This window comes from Chaetodon trifascialis, chromosome 9 (genome assembly GCF_039877785.1).
Source record: "Chaetodon trifascialis isolate fChaTrf1 chromosome 9, fChaTrf1.hap1, whole genome shotgun sequence".
In the NCBI taxonomy this organism is placed as follows: Eukaryota; Metazoa; Chordata; class Actinopteri; order Chaetodontiformes; family Chaetodontidae; genus Chaetodon; species Chaetodon trifascialis.
The window spans coordinates 740,641-754,721 of record NC_092064.1 but is presented as its reverse complement, the minus strand read 5'-3'; the positions used below and the strand labels follow the sequence as shown (position 1 = coordinate 754,721).

The following is a 14,081-nucleotide window of genomic DNA, read 5'->3' as shown; positions in this document are numbered from 1 at the left end:
GGCATTTCCAAACTACTAAGAACAGTCAATGATATATGCTTGACTTCAATTATTTGCATCTAATTGGTCAATTTTTTAATGAAGCATTTAGTGGTAATAGCTAGCCCCCAAACACAACAAAATGGTAAGTAAGGTAAGATTTTCTGAATTTGCAAGTTGATGAAGACTGACCCAATGTAGCATAAAGAAGTGACAGGTGAGTGGGCATCTCCCCCAAATTCAAGCAAAACAAGCTTTCATTCTTGATTACATTTGGTAGAGCCTTTGGAATTAGAGAGACTTGTTGACTGATCTAAACATATTCTATCTTGAAATGTAATCTCTGAAGGAGTGCACACCTGAAATGGGACACAGCTTGGGTATACTAAGGTGTTAGGGTTGAGGACTGGAGCCAACAATCTACTGGCACAGCACAAATGATGAATCTCATCACGAAGGTTTGGCTGACCAGAAGGACAATCTACCAAAAACTCTGTGGATTAATTTAAGTGAAGGCAAATTCAATTTTAGGGCAAATGCTGAGTGAAATACAAATGGAGAGTGAAGTTCAAAAGCAATGACAAATACAACAAAAAGACATCCATGCATCAAGGCAAAATATGAACAATGGGAAGACTGAGGCTGTGAAAACCTCAGCACAACAACTGGTACAGTTGGGGGGGTACAGTGGGTTGCTAAGTGAGCACAGCACAGTGAGTATGAGGGGTGGGAAATCATAGCAATTCATCAGATCACACTCATACGCACACAAAGCTGATAGGGAAGGGGAAGACCAGAGGAATTAACCAGTTACAAACTATATAAGCATGAAAGTACAATTGGGTATACATAAAAAGAGAAAGACGCAGGGGGTAGACAAAATAATTTCTTCCAGTTTAGACTAGCTTAGAGATGAAAAGCGTTGATTTAATATTTGATTTTCATGCAGTCTCTATCTCGGGTCAATGCTTGACAGATGGATGGCAAATTACTTGTCTTGACCATCTGGTAGTAGATGGTGTCTTGATGCTGCTCGTGGCAGGACATGATGGGCAGTGGTGGGACCAAGTTACACGTCCATGTCTCAAGCAAATTCCAAGTTATTGTAATAAGAAGCAAGTCAAGTCGAGTCCCTGTTTTAAGTCAAGTAAGCCAAGTCATTGCTCATGTTAAGCAAGGCATAACTCAAGTCTTACGAAATTCTGATCATCTCCCACAGTTTCCACACTTACAGCGGGAAAAAAAGTATTGAACCTGTCAACATTTTTGTCAGTAAACATAGTTCTAATGGGGCTATTGAAATGAATTTCACTGAAACATGGCTTAACAACATACAGACAATGTGATAGAGCTGCACCGACGGCACGTTTTCAGAGTGGACAGAACGACAGAGCACCCCAGTAAGATCAGGGGTAGAGTACTGTTTATCTACGTGAACAGAACTTGGTGTACAGACTCTGCTATCAGTGGGAGCCACTGTTCTGCTAATCTAGAATATCTAATGATCAAGTGCAGGCTTTTTTATCTGCCAAGAGAGTTCACATCCACTATGATAACTGCAGCTTATATCCCCCCGGATGCTAATGCTAAGCTAGCAATGTAGGAACTGTATGCTGCTATCCACAAACAACAAACTGCACACCCTGATGGAGCCCTTATTGTTGCTGAAGACTTCAACCACACCCACTGTGGCAGGGCATCCAGGCCCCTCTACAGCACCCTCCCATTGATTGACATTGTCACCTCCTCTTCCACCCCAAGAGACTACAAGATAAACATTAGACCTCAGCCCATGCCATACTGCACATACTGTACACCACACTTAACACTTTATATTTTACATTTAAAGAAGAAGAATTCCTTTATTCGTCACATTTTTACACACAACATGCAGAGTTGAAGGGGGAAACTGTACATGCCATGCATCTGTGAAATTCTTTCCCGCTTTTTGACCCATCCTCCACGGCAGACCAGGAGCAGTGGGCTGCAAGTCCACCAGCACCCGGAGACCAGTTCCATTGTCGTCATCACCAGGTGACCATGTTGCATGTTTTTTAGTGGGGGTATTTTTATGGAGGATACCCCAGGTGAACACAGGGAGAACATGCAAACTCCACACAGAAAGGCCCCTTATTTTTCCTTGAGCAGCAGCACCAAAGGCATGGTGGAGGACACGCCCAGCGCCCACAGCGGGATTCGAACCGGGGACCTTCTAGCTGCGAGGCGACAGTGTTACCCAAATTCACTGTATACCTCATCTATTCACTTGCTTTTTATCTTTACTGCACTGCCACTCACTACCTGTTGCATATGCCACCTGTTTACATACCTTGTTGCACATGTCTTATGGTTTCATAGAATTGCTTGCACTACCTGCACCTATCTTGACTGTTTCAGGGGTGGGCAACCTGTTCCACAAAGGGCCGGTGTGACTGCAGGTTTTTGTTCCAACCAAGCAAGAGCTCACAGTTGATTGAATGAGTCAAGTCTGGTGTGCTGCTGCTTGGTTGGAAAGAAGACCTGCAGCCACAGCGGCCCTTTGTGGACCAGGTTGCCCACCCCTGGTTTATACGGTTTATTCGTCTGTAACTAATGCCATCACTATGCTTTTACCCATCATGAGATGTTTCTTGTGTGACACCTTGGTAATGACAAACCTTTCTATAGGCCACCAATAAGGACTAAATCATCTGATATTAATTTGTACTGACAGGGAGCAGGATTGCATTCTAAATACTGACAGATTTCAGCTGGTTTCTTGGCTTTCCATGCCGTTTTGCACATCTCCTTCTTCTTCATGTGTTCAATATTTCTTGCCTGTGTCATTCCAGTTTATTTCACATAAATTAATTTATGAACTTATTTGTTTTGATTTATTTGTATTTGTATTTGTATTTGTATTTGTATTTGTATTTGTCGATTACTTGAATTGTTACTGACATCTGGTAAAAAATTCATTTCAATAGCCCCTTTAGAAATATATATACACGTTCAATACTGACTTCAGTACTTACTTTACTTACTTATATTTTACCGGCTGTAAATAACTTAAAATACAGTGGCTATTTAGAGTTAAATTTTCATTTCAACGTCAAAGAAAACTGTTGGAGCCTGCTTACACCTCATAAAACCTTACAAATTGTTGATATTTTGTGGCAATCAATAACAAGCCTCAACATTAACAACAATGGAAAGTTGGATCGTGAGAGCTGTTATGTTTGGCAGTTCAAAAAGGCCCAAATGCAGGACACTTAACCATGCAGACTGAAGAACAAAAAACTAAGCTACCAGTACATACTGATATGGACAAAATGTAGCATGTAGCATGCAGCATACAAATAAAGGCAAAATCTGCAGTCCAACAAAAATTCCTGGATGTTGTGCTAATTCTGAAATATCTCCAGTATGCATCTTACCAGTCAATCTTGCCCACAATGCAAAGCGCTGGAGCAGTCACAACAATGGGGAGGTTTTTTTTTTTTTAGAATTTTCAAACTGAACTGAACTGAAAGACATTTTAATTTTTTATTCCTGTTATTCTAACATTACAGTTGTGATGTATTTTATTGAAAACATGCAATTAGTGCCAAGGAGGAAATGTTCCCAATATGATGAGATGAGCATGGGGATTAACACGAACAAAAATACCATTGATAAACAAGGTTTATGAAAAGGCACCCAGGGCTCTATTTCCAACTCTGCCGCCAATGTGGCGCCGGCTGTGCTGGTGGCGTAAAAGTGCGCTGAAAGCTCACCACCCCAGACCTGGTCAATTCTGTGTGCCAGCGGCGTATCGCTGGGCAAGTGGATTTTCGTAAACCAGCAGAGTTGTGCACTCACATCACCAACACCTCAGTCAGGTTTCCACGGTGTCTGGCATTTCACTACAATCAATAATTAGCAACAGCCGCGATTCAATGCAACTATCTGGGTCAGCACATACAGTCAGACCTCAATTTATATTTTGATCCGTATCTCATCTGACCACATCGCAAGCACGTTTGGCACGCACAATGGTCACTCAACCTGACTGAACGCAGGTGAAACAGGGATGCAAACTAATCAATTAACGTTGCTGTGCCAACCAGAAACAGCCGTGGCATCTTAAAGAGCATATATACTACATCTATCTCAGAGCATTCGATAGACAGAGAGAGATAGACACATGGAAAAAACGTAAGTGATGATCGTTGTCCACTATTACCCACGTCATTTCATTCCAAATACAAATGTTTTTATTGTAATGCTTAATGCTATCTACAAAGATGGAGTACATCATTGCTTTGAGGAGGATGAGGAGGAGGCCGAGGATTTTCCATCTAAGGACCTCATACTTAGACATCAGAATCAGAATCAGAAATCCTTTATTTATCCCCGAGGGGAAATTGTTTTTGTTGCAGTGCTCCTTACAAGAATAGAATTAGAATAAAATTAGAAAAGAAAGAAAAGAGAGAGAACTATATATATAAAAAGCAAATATATATATAAAAAAATTATATTGAGAATATATATATATAAACAAAATATACCACAAAATATAGAACAGAATATAAAACTATATATATATATATATTTATATATACTGAGAAAAAATAAACAGTATATACAAACGGGTGTGCAAAGTAATACAAACGGATGTCATGAGACATGAGTGACGTCAGTCTCCTCCTGGGAGAAGCTTGGGTGTGGGACACTTTCCTATGTGGTCTCAGTCATCCTCGAAACTTGCCATACGCCTCGCCAGCGACGTTCTTAAAGGTGAGGCAAGGAGCTGCTGTGATTGGTGAAAATTTGATTCGGCTGTGTCAAACCCACTCCACACCTTCTCCCCTCCCTCTTTCCGTGTTGCGCCACTGGGTGGGACTGAGATGAGAAGGGGGAGGAGATGCGCCGGCGGCGCAGTGCACGAAAATACCAAAGTCTGCGCCGCCACGCCCCATCGGCGCAGCAGACCGAACTATGCGCCGCGCCTGAGCTGTGCCAGCAGCGGAGCCGAAAAATAGAGCCCCAAGTCTCATTGAAGGAGGTAATGAAGAAGTAATACGACAAAACGCTGGCTAATGTGGTTCCTTCCAGTCATCAGATAGGTGTTACCCATCTCTCAGCTAAATGTCATCTAATGTAAAATCATGAAAATTCACATTTATAATTTCTCTTTTTTTTTGAGCATTAGGGAATGCTGCCCAGTAGTGATGGTTTGCCAATTGCCATGTTTACTTTGGCTTTCCCAAACTGGAAACCAGTTAAGCCTGGCCTAGCATATGGGAAAATAAACTGATTTAACAGTTTCATATTGCTATACTGCTATGAAAAACAGAATGCAGTATGTTATAAATACTACACCTGTAGTCTACAGTTGCCAGTTCCAAATACAGCCACTGAATAAAAACACAAAACAGGGAAGACTAACCAGGTACAGTTGAAACTAATCCGTCATCACAAGGGTGGGAAAGTGACAAAGACAGGAATTAAAACAAAACACAAGGAGACAGGACATAAACATAAAACAGGAAATAGGCAAACTAAAACTTAAAACCATGACAGTTGCAAACAGGAGCAAGATTCATCATGGCAACTTACCACTGCTGTCTTCTACTTTGAGGAAAGAAACAAAACCACCATCTCTATGGCTCTCACTTATCCCCCATCTGCATGCATCCCATTTTTACACTTGACCTCAAGAGACTCCGGCAAAAGTAAAAACTCCACAGAGGTTAAATACCTGGGATTCTCAAGCAGTCGATTGGACTGAAGAAGCCCCTTGGATGACGTGAAATGTTTTAACTTTGTACAATCAAGACCAGTTGCCCTAGGATCAAACCTCCTTGAAAAAACAAAAACAACAAACAAACCATATTACTCCAAACCACCAAAGAGTATTACCAAATCATGGATATATATCCACCAAAACCACAGAAACTATTTTTGCCATACACTCAGATCAGTTCAGCATGAGAGTTTATTACATGACCAACTTGGAAAACTTCCACCACAGCTACCTACAGAGCAACGTACTGACTTGTCACACTCCACACTCCAAAACAACGGAGAGAGGAGGTGTGAAATTAAAGCGGAGCCATTTTGGATTTCTAGTATGACTGCGACCTTTGTTGTTTGTTGTTTCAGCTGTAGCTACATTGGCAGCAAACTGATTGGAACAGAGCAAGTACACAATCAAAACAATAGTGTATTAAAGAGACACTTCAAACAGCATAGAAGGGGGTACAATTGCATGTGAATTTACACCTGTAACCATTTAGTCCAGAGCATGCAGCCATATTAACTAGTAATGTGCCTGCATAGTTTAACTGGTTGTATGGCCCCAAATCAGTCCCAAATTGTCTTTTACATTAACAACATGTCTTCTCAATAAATTGAACAATCAATTCCACACCAAGTCAAACAACACTTACTTTAGTTTTCAATCTAATGGTTTACCCACTGATAGGTTAGCTATAAAGACCTTTACATAGCTTTTTTTTTTTTTTTTTTTGCAGGTTTTGTAATGAAGGATGAAATTGGATGTAGTGGTGGTCTTTTCACTGATTTTTCAGCTGCAGACCTTGCATTCTCTTCTTACTACCGGCATCAACAACATAATCCTTGAATCCAGTAATTATTATTATTTTAGACTTGCCCCTGTCATGAAAGCTGTCTCATGTGTTTGCCACTGCTGATCTGCCAATGTCCTGCTAAGTTACCAGTTTTGCATGCAATGCATGAGAAATTAACACATCATATTTAAAAAAAAAAACAAACAAAAAAAAAAACAAAAAAAAAACCTCAACCCCTCAATATCTAGAAAAATGCAAGTATTTACTAAAAAAAGTCTGTTGGAGTCATCTGTCTCAAGTCTAAGTCAGGTTGAATCTTTTATGAAATTAGTCAAGCAAGTGTCAAGTCCTCAAATATGGAATTGGGGCCTGAGTTAAGTCATGTGACTCAAGTCCCCCACTGCTGGGCAAGGTGAAGGTTGGATGTCAGCTTCAGGTTCAGGAGTCCAGAGAAGTGCACTGTAAGTGCATCTAATTTGATATTATTTATACTATTTGATAGGTTTAGGCCAGCAAAGTGGGCGTGCTCTTGAGGTCCAAAAAATGTATTGAATGATTTTCCGTCCTCATAAAACTTTTGCAAAGCCAAATTTCAAGGTAATTTTAATTTAAAATCTGCATTGTTTACATCTGTTTACCAGCTCCTCTTCATCTCTACCTTTTGCTGATTGATGCATTACTATATTTCTTAACATATTACTGCTATCCATACATGAGTGGAATACTGTGAAACCATTGGTAAAAAAAATGTGTATTGCATCACCTGGATGTATTTTTATCTGCATCCTCATGTACCTGCGCAAGAACAAACAAAACAGGGACCCACTGACAAAACTGACCACAAAATACTAGAAGTGTTCAAAAACTCCACAAGATTCTTTTACCATAAAGGTCTGGTCACAAGAGCAATTGGCCTGAAAAAAACAGTACTGGAAGCTTGGTGACAGTGACTTCTCCCAGGGCTCGTTGGTGAACTAATGCAGCTACTGAACTAACAGCCAATGTGCTAAGGCTTCCCACAATAGTTCTGCAAGCAAGTTGGCTGCTATTTAACAAGCTAGCTAGCAAGGTCCATGGCTGGAAAATGGTTTCAATGGTTTGCTATGTCAAATTTTAGCTCAGTACAAGTGTTTGCCCATTAATTCCACCCCTGTGAGAGCATCTGCAGATCCCGGTGAAATTAATAGATTACTCTCCAAAATTTTAGTGTTGACTGCATCCTGTTCTGGTTTTACTGCAACTGGCAACATACTAAGTGCAATTAGCAGCATTTGTTAGCTATAAAACTTGTCTGGAAATTAGCATTTAAATGTTTGAATATGGGCTACAGCTGAAATGAATGCAGGAAAACTAAGAGAGCTCCTGAGAGACTCAATGATCTTGCTCACACTGTAGGTGCAACCAAGACGTTTAACATCAGCTGTTTGTCCAGTGCTACAGGACACGGAAAAAAAGGGATAAATAAAAAAACTGTAGAGACAAATGCCTTTGGGGTCTATCAAACAAAGAAATTACTTGGAATTCTGCTTATTAGCTTTCAGGATATCTTGTCACAAAAGTGTTTGTCAAGTGGAAGTTTTGGCCTGATGCTGGAACTAGAAGTGAGCCAATCAGCAAATTCAATGGAAATTTGTCCTGGATCAGATAGTTGGATAGACTAATCTGTTAGCATCTTCATCATTAGGAAATTCATTCAACAAAATCTGTTGAGCCTCATATGACCCACCTTTTTGGCAGTATGTACAATGTAGATTTTGTACATTATTTTCATTGGGCAATTGTTATTTTGTCTACTCGCTGCAAATAGATAGATAGATAGATAGATAGATAGATAGATAGATAGATAGATAGATAGATAGATAGATAGATAGATAGATAGATACTTGTCACCTCTGTTGTAGCCTTGACCTTGGTCCATTACTGACACTGTCAGGTGGAAAAACAACAAGAACACAGTGGCCTTAAGCACTGGACCAAGAGTGTGTCCACTGTTCTAAATATAGTGGTACAGGATAGAAGAAGTGGAGATGCTGTGGGAATTAATTTCCTTCCAGTTCTCAGTTGAGGCTTAACTTAGAAACTTAACTTAGAACTTAGAAATAAAAGTGTGATCAAGCACCTCATCATTTTACCCTAGATAAAACAAAGATTGTGCTACCCTACTATAACAACAATTACAACTCTCATGAGCACATGGAAGGTGTAGGTGTCGACTAGACTTCCCTCACAAGGCACATTACAGCAGCAGTCTTGTTTGCTTGGAGAGAATACCTGTGTGTGTGTGTGTGTGTGTGTGTGTGTGTGTGTGTGTGTGTGTGTGTGTGTGTGTGTGTGTGTGTGTGTGTGTGTGTGTGTCACAGCTATCACCAAGAACTCCAGTCCTTTTTATTGTTGTCCTCTGGCTTCTCTGTTTCTTTCTTGTTACTGTGTGTTCATGATGTCAATTCATAAAGCAATATGAACTAACGACATGAAAGTTGAATTTTACACCAAGCTGAATAAATATGCATTTGTGTATACTCATATCTTTCCACTGATTTTGTATGCATTAATGCCATATGTAACATTTGCCTTGGAGTCTAAACATCCCATTAAGGAAGACGAAGGGCTGCATACAGTGACTGACTTTGACACTGGACTCTGTGGTGTGCATTCTACCCTGACAACTAACCTACGTGACTTGTTTTTGGTATGATCACTTGTCGGTGTCTTCATATGAACAAAATGATGAGGCATTCAAGATTTACTCTCCAGTTCAGTGGTAGATGACAATTTAACAAGGAATATCGACAAAATATTGACAAAGAGGCCCACTTTCATGTTTAAGCTTTTCATGAAATGAAAGAAAATTCCTATGTTATGCCAACCATGTGCCATGGAGAGCCAACAGTCAGCAGGTTTTCAGCCCAACTAAAGACTCACTCCCTGACTGATTAACATTCCTTGAGGGAGTAGAGTAAAAAAAGGGAGGAACTCTTCAATGAAATTGCCAAGTTAGAATCAAAGCCTGCAGATTGTTGGCTGGAATGTGGTTTGCCACTACTGCTTTATGGAAAAATATGTTGAGAACTGAGAGCTAATGCAACAAAAGCTAACCTGAACGTGGGTAGGAGTGACTAACCACTGATTGTGAGACTGTGAAAGAAAGGAGAAAAATAATCTGTAAACCTATGTCGTGACATGTTGGAAGCTGCTCTGTGCCCAGGAGGGTTCACTTACTGAAAGAGTGTTCAAAACTTGTTAAGTGAGAGTGTTTTCAGCTTGTTTCTAAAACTGTAAACACCACTTTCAGAGGTCAACAGATAACAAGACTGAGATAAGACAAGAGTGAAAGAGTGAGATGAGAGACACAAAAGGAATGAGACATGGTACCTTCACTTTCGATTGTGTCGACTGCATCATTGACCAGTCGAATGACGGTCACTATGGAGGCTTGTGGAAGGAAAAAAGGAGGAGATAAGTTTTGAAATACAGTCATTCATAGTGGAAAATGCTACTCATAGTGTTAGTTAGGGGTCAGCCCTCATATCTATGTCATTGCTTATGGTTGTCCACTACTGCTAGTCCTATCTGTAGAGGACTACCTGCTTCTGGTATTGTCAAGACTTCTTACTGATTTTGGGGGGATTTGGGGGGCAATTTGCTTCCAGTATTCTTCACACATATGGAGATAGTTTAAGTAATAAAAAAAAAAAAAAGCACAGTAGACACTGACAAACAAAGAAAATGAACTACACAGATGCAGAGAAAGCCATGGGGAATCAGCACAATATTAAAGCATAGATAGATAGATAGATAGATAGATAGATAGATAGATAGATAGATAGATAGATAGATAGATAGATAGATAGATAGATAGATAGAAAACAAAAATGCCAGTACATTTCTACTGCTTGTCATTTTAGTGCAGACACTTCCTTATCTGATGACACCAATCAGACTTTTGCAAGCACAGAAATGACAAAGGCAACAGTATTAATATAGTTAAGGCAAAATTCACATATTTAATCACTTGATGATTAGGGACACAAAAACGGTTGTTTTTTAAATATGATCATTCTGAAAAGTGAAACAATGAATGTCATGGATTGCAAATATATGGGAACAGGATGGTGCAATGCAGAAAAAATGAAACACAAAACCAAACACACAGCTCTAGTTCAAAGGCCACGACCACCGACATCACACTGTGAAGCAGTCACAACCCCTTGGCTTCTTTGAGATTGCTTACAATGATACTCTTGTGAAATCATTACAATGTAGAGTTGTAAGTTTGTGAAACCTTGGGAATTCCTTCCTATTTTAGCAATCTGACAGTATATGCAAACATAAATGAGTAAATGTCTGAAAAAAAATCTCACAATTTGTAAAGGTTGAACAGAACTGACAACATACAGTATTGCTGATTTTGCTAATCTTAGAGCCTTACCAATAGTGACATTAAAAATATATATTTTTAATGTTTCTTTAGCCAGTTCACTTGATAGTTGACAGTGTCAGAGCAGAAAATGTTGGGAGAGAGACAGGTGTATGAAACACAATACAGGTCCTTGGATAGAATCAAATGAGGAATGACCAAGGGGTTATTAAATCTGAGATTTTGATCCTTCTCCACCTGAATTTCCTCAGCAAATCTCATAGCAATATGTCTGTTAAAGTATGAGATATCTCCTGTGCAATTGAACACTTGGCTTGATGGTGGTGCTAAAGGAGACAATCCACTTATCCTCTGGAAACAATGAATATCCATGGTAACGTTTATGTAAATCAAGTCATTACTTTCAACATACTCTTGATCTCAAACTGCTTTCCTATCTGCACTTGTGTTCTTCATCATCATAATTCCAAGTTCTACCATTCTTGTAAGACTGGATGTCTGAGTTTTACTTGTGTTGTGGGGATGACAAACTTGGCATACTGTGATTGACCACTGTATGGGGTTAGATGTGGGGAGGTTTATGCCAAATACTATCATTCTCTATTTCTCCCCACCTCTCTTCTCTTTATATATGCACTCTTATAGACCTTTTACAGTACAATGGGGATCCTCAACTAGATTTGTTGAAGTGCAACAATTAAAAGCAGGGACTGTGGGGAACAGACATTCCAATAAAAAATCTAATAAAATGTATTTAGGCCTAATTAGCCTAATATTATTTAATATTCTCTCTTAACAAAATTAACATTATTTTTATGAGCTTATATCAGTGTGGACAGACTAAAAAACATGGAAACTCCATGATGGTAACTGGATATTTAACTAGAAAATGTCTTCACACTTTTGTGAAGGAGACAGTCAGTGCTCAATACAAATACAATACAAACCCACTGTTCAGCTACCAATGAATGAGTCCTTTTCTCAACATAAACCCCTCTTCAGGACAAAAATACTAAATATAACAGCTGGCCAACAAAAAAAACCCAAGTGTCTTGTAGACAAGCTTAGTGATTTTCCAACAACTCTTCCCATATCCTGCCAGTGCTGCTGTCAGCTCCGTGGCGGGGCTGGGAAGCAAGCAGTTTGATGGTGGATCCATGGAGAAGAGAGGATGGAGTTACAAAAAAATCCAATTCTGTAGAATGGGTGAACTGTGAATTAGGGACTTTTGGGCTGTCACCAAGGGTTAACGTGCTCATTGGTGTTCATTCTTAGGGCCTCCTGTGCTGAGGAATGTAACGTGCACATTTTCTGAATTCATCAATATTCTGTAGGCTGGGTGGGAAGCTTTCGTGGGCTGGATTTGACCCATGGGCTGCTAGTTTACGATCACTGCACAACAGCAACTTAACAAACTGTAACTTAAGGTGCAGACATTGTCAAACATCCTGCTATTGTGTCTTCTGTAGGTCAACTTCCACCATGTGGGAGAATTTGAGGGGGGAGTAAAAGTTTCTGCCCGGCTCAGGAGGTGGTATTAAATCAAAGTTCCACATACTGTCAGGGGAAAGAAACTCAGCTGTTTGTAACACGGCAAACCTCATAATTAATTCATTAATTCAGCATAAGGTGTTTAGCCACTACAAAGATGTGTGTTAGAATATATTTGGATACTCTGATTCAGAATACCCAGCAGGTGTTTTGCTGCAATATTCTGCATTTGTCTACAGCTAGTCAGCTGGGTAGGAGCTGGTCTGGTCTGGTCTGGTCTTCTCTCCGTGTTCCTTTCTGTCAAACCCCCACTGCAGGTGGTGATCTTCTGTTTAACAATACTGACTTTTAAACGTTATCACATGTAAATATATAAAGACAATCTATATTTGCACCACTGCCGTCCCACTGCTTCCCATTGCTGTCTGCCCTGCAACTGCATTTCACTCACCCACTTACATTGTATAGATATGATGACCATGATCCCTGTGTCACCATACAATGTTGCCTTTTCATTGATGCGTATCTGACGAATTCTGGTTTGTAAAACTCAGTGGAAACATAAGGCAGGATAAAGAAAATAGACCTTATGGGTTCTTGCATGCAACAGAAAAATACAAGTACATCTTACTGGTTTATTCAGATCTTGTTCATATATTTTTTCTGAGAGGATTCAACCAATGCAGCATTTTAGAAGCAAATGCTGTAGAAAGTTGGTCCATATAATTCACCAGCTGAAATCTGAAGGATAGCAGAGATTCTGCATGCGGATTGATGAGGAAATTCACCAATTTTCAATGTTCAAATTCATGAAAGAAACACCCAGTGTAACCAACTAGCAAACAAATAATTTTAAAATAACCAAATTTAAATGAACTGAAACACTATGGATCTGGAATATTCTGAGAGTTCTGAAACACTCTTGCTGTCAGTGCCAGGATCGTGTCTTACCATTGTCATCACAGGAGTCAGACTGGAAGGAATTCAGTGACTGGACCTCTGAGTTGCTGCCTTTGTTGCTCCCTGAGAAACATGTTACTTCTTCTGCCATGTCAACCATTTTACCTACAAGGAGAGGTCAGTGAGTCAGGAGGGCCACATTACAAAACAAACACAAATGTAAAGCAGACTGTACATATCAGATTTAGTTATTAATATATCAAAGTTACTCAGGTCCAGTCTGAGGTGTTAGGGTACACCCTTAATAATATATTTCCACTGGTATTTAGTTTTCCAATGTACAAAAGCAAAGTAGGCTAGAGAAGGTGACAGCTTATGTTGAAAAGACTGTGGCTATTTCCTGTAAATGATGTTCGCCTCACAAACCATAGTTGTGAAAATTTGTTTGCTCAATTTTGCCATCACTATTCTAGATAGTAACGATATATCATCTATCATATATCATATATCAGTCAAATTCAACAAAACTGTATTTCTGTCTATATGTCTAAAATACAAATGTCACTAAAAACATCACATAGAATATTGAGGTATATATCCATGGAAACCAAATTTAAGAATTTAAGGTTTGTTGTTAGTGATCTGCCTTAGATAGTGTAATGAAAGGACACATGGCAGCAGTCAGTATTCCAACCCATTTAGTCATTAATGTTCATGTAAGCACATTCAGTGGATCAGTTAAATCTGTTATCTGATTGTGTAGTTTTGCATTGCCCCTC

General features: G+C 39.5%; 1 protein-coding gene across 10 annotated transcripts in view; it reads right to left on the bottom strand.

The window, feature by feature from the left end:
• The window catches only part of fat3a (FAT atypical cadherin 3a), a 319,263-nt gene that overhangs the window by 8,849 nt on the left and 296,333 nt on the right, over positions 1-14,081 (bottom strand). For 7 of the 10 annotated variants that reach the window (XR_011602462.1, XM_070970149.1, XM_070970151.1 and 4 more), the window contains 3 exons: positions 13,354-13,467; positions 9,906-9,965; positions 8,424-8,459 (listed from right to left, as the gene is read on the bottom strand). Coding sequence is in view for 9 of the 10 variants with exons in the window: in XM_070970149.1 (XP_070826250.1) it covers positions 8,424-8,459; positions 9,906-9,965; positions 13,354-13,467 (210 nt within the window). In the remaining variant the exon portion in view is untranslated. The remainder of the gene's footprint in view (positions 1-8,423; positions 8,460-9,905; positions 9,966-13,353; positions 13,468-14,081) is intronic. The other 3 variants (XM_070970157.1, XM_070970158.1, XM_070970154.1) reach the window with 2 other exon arrangements.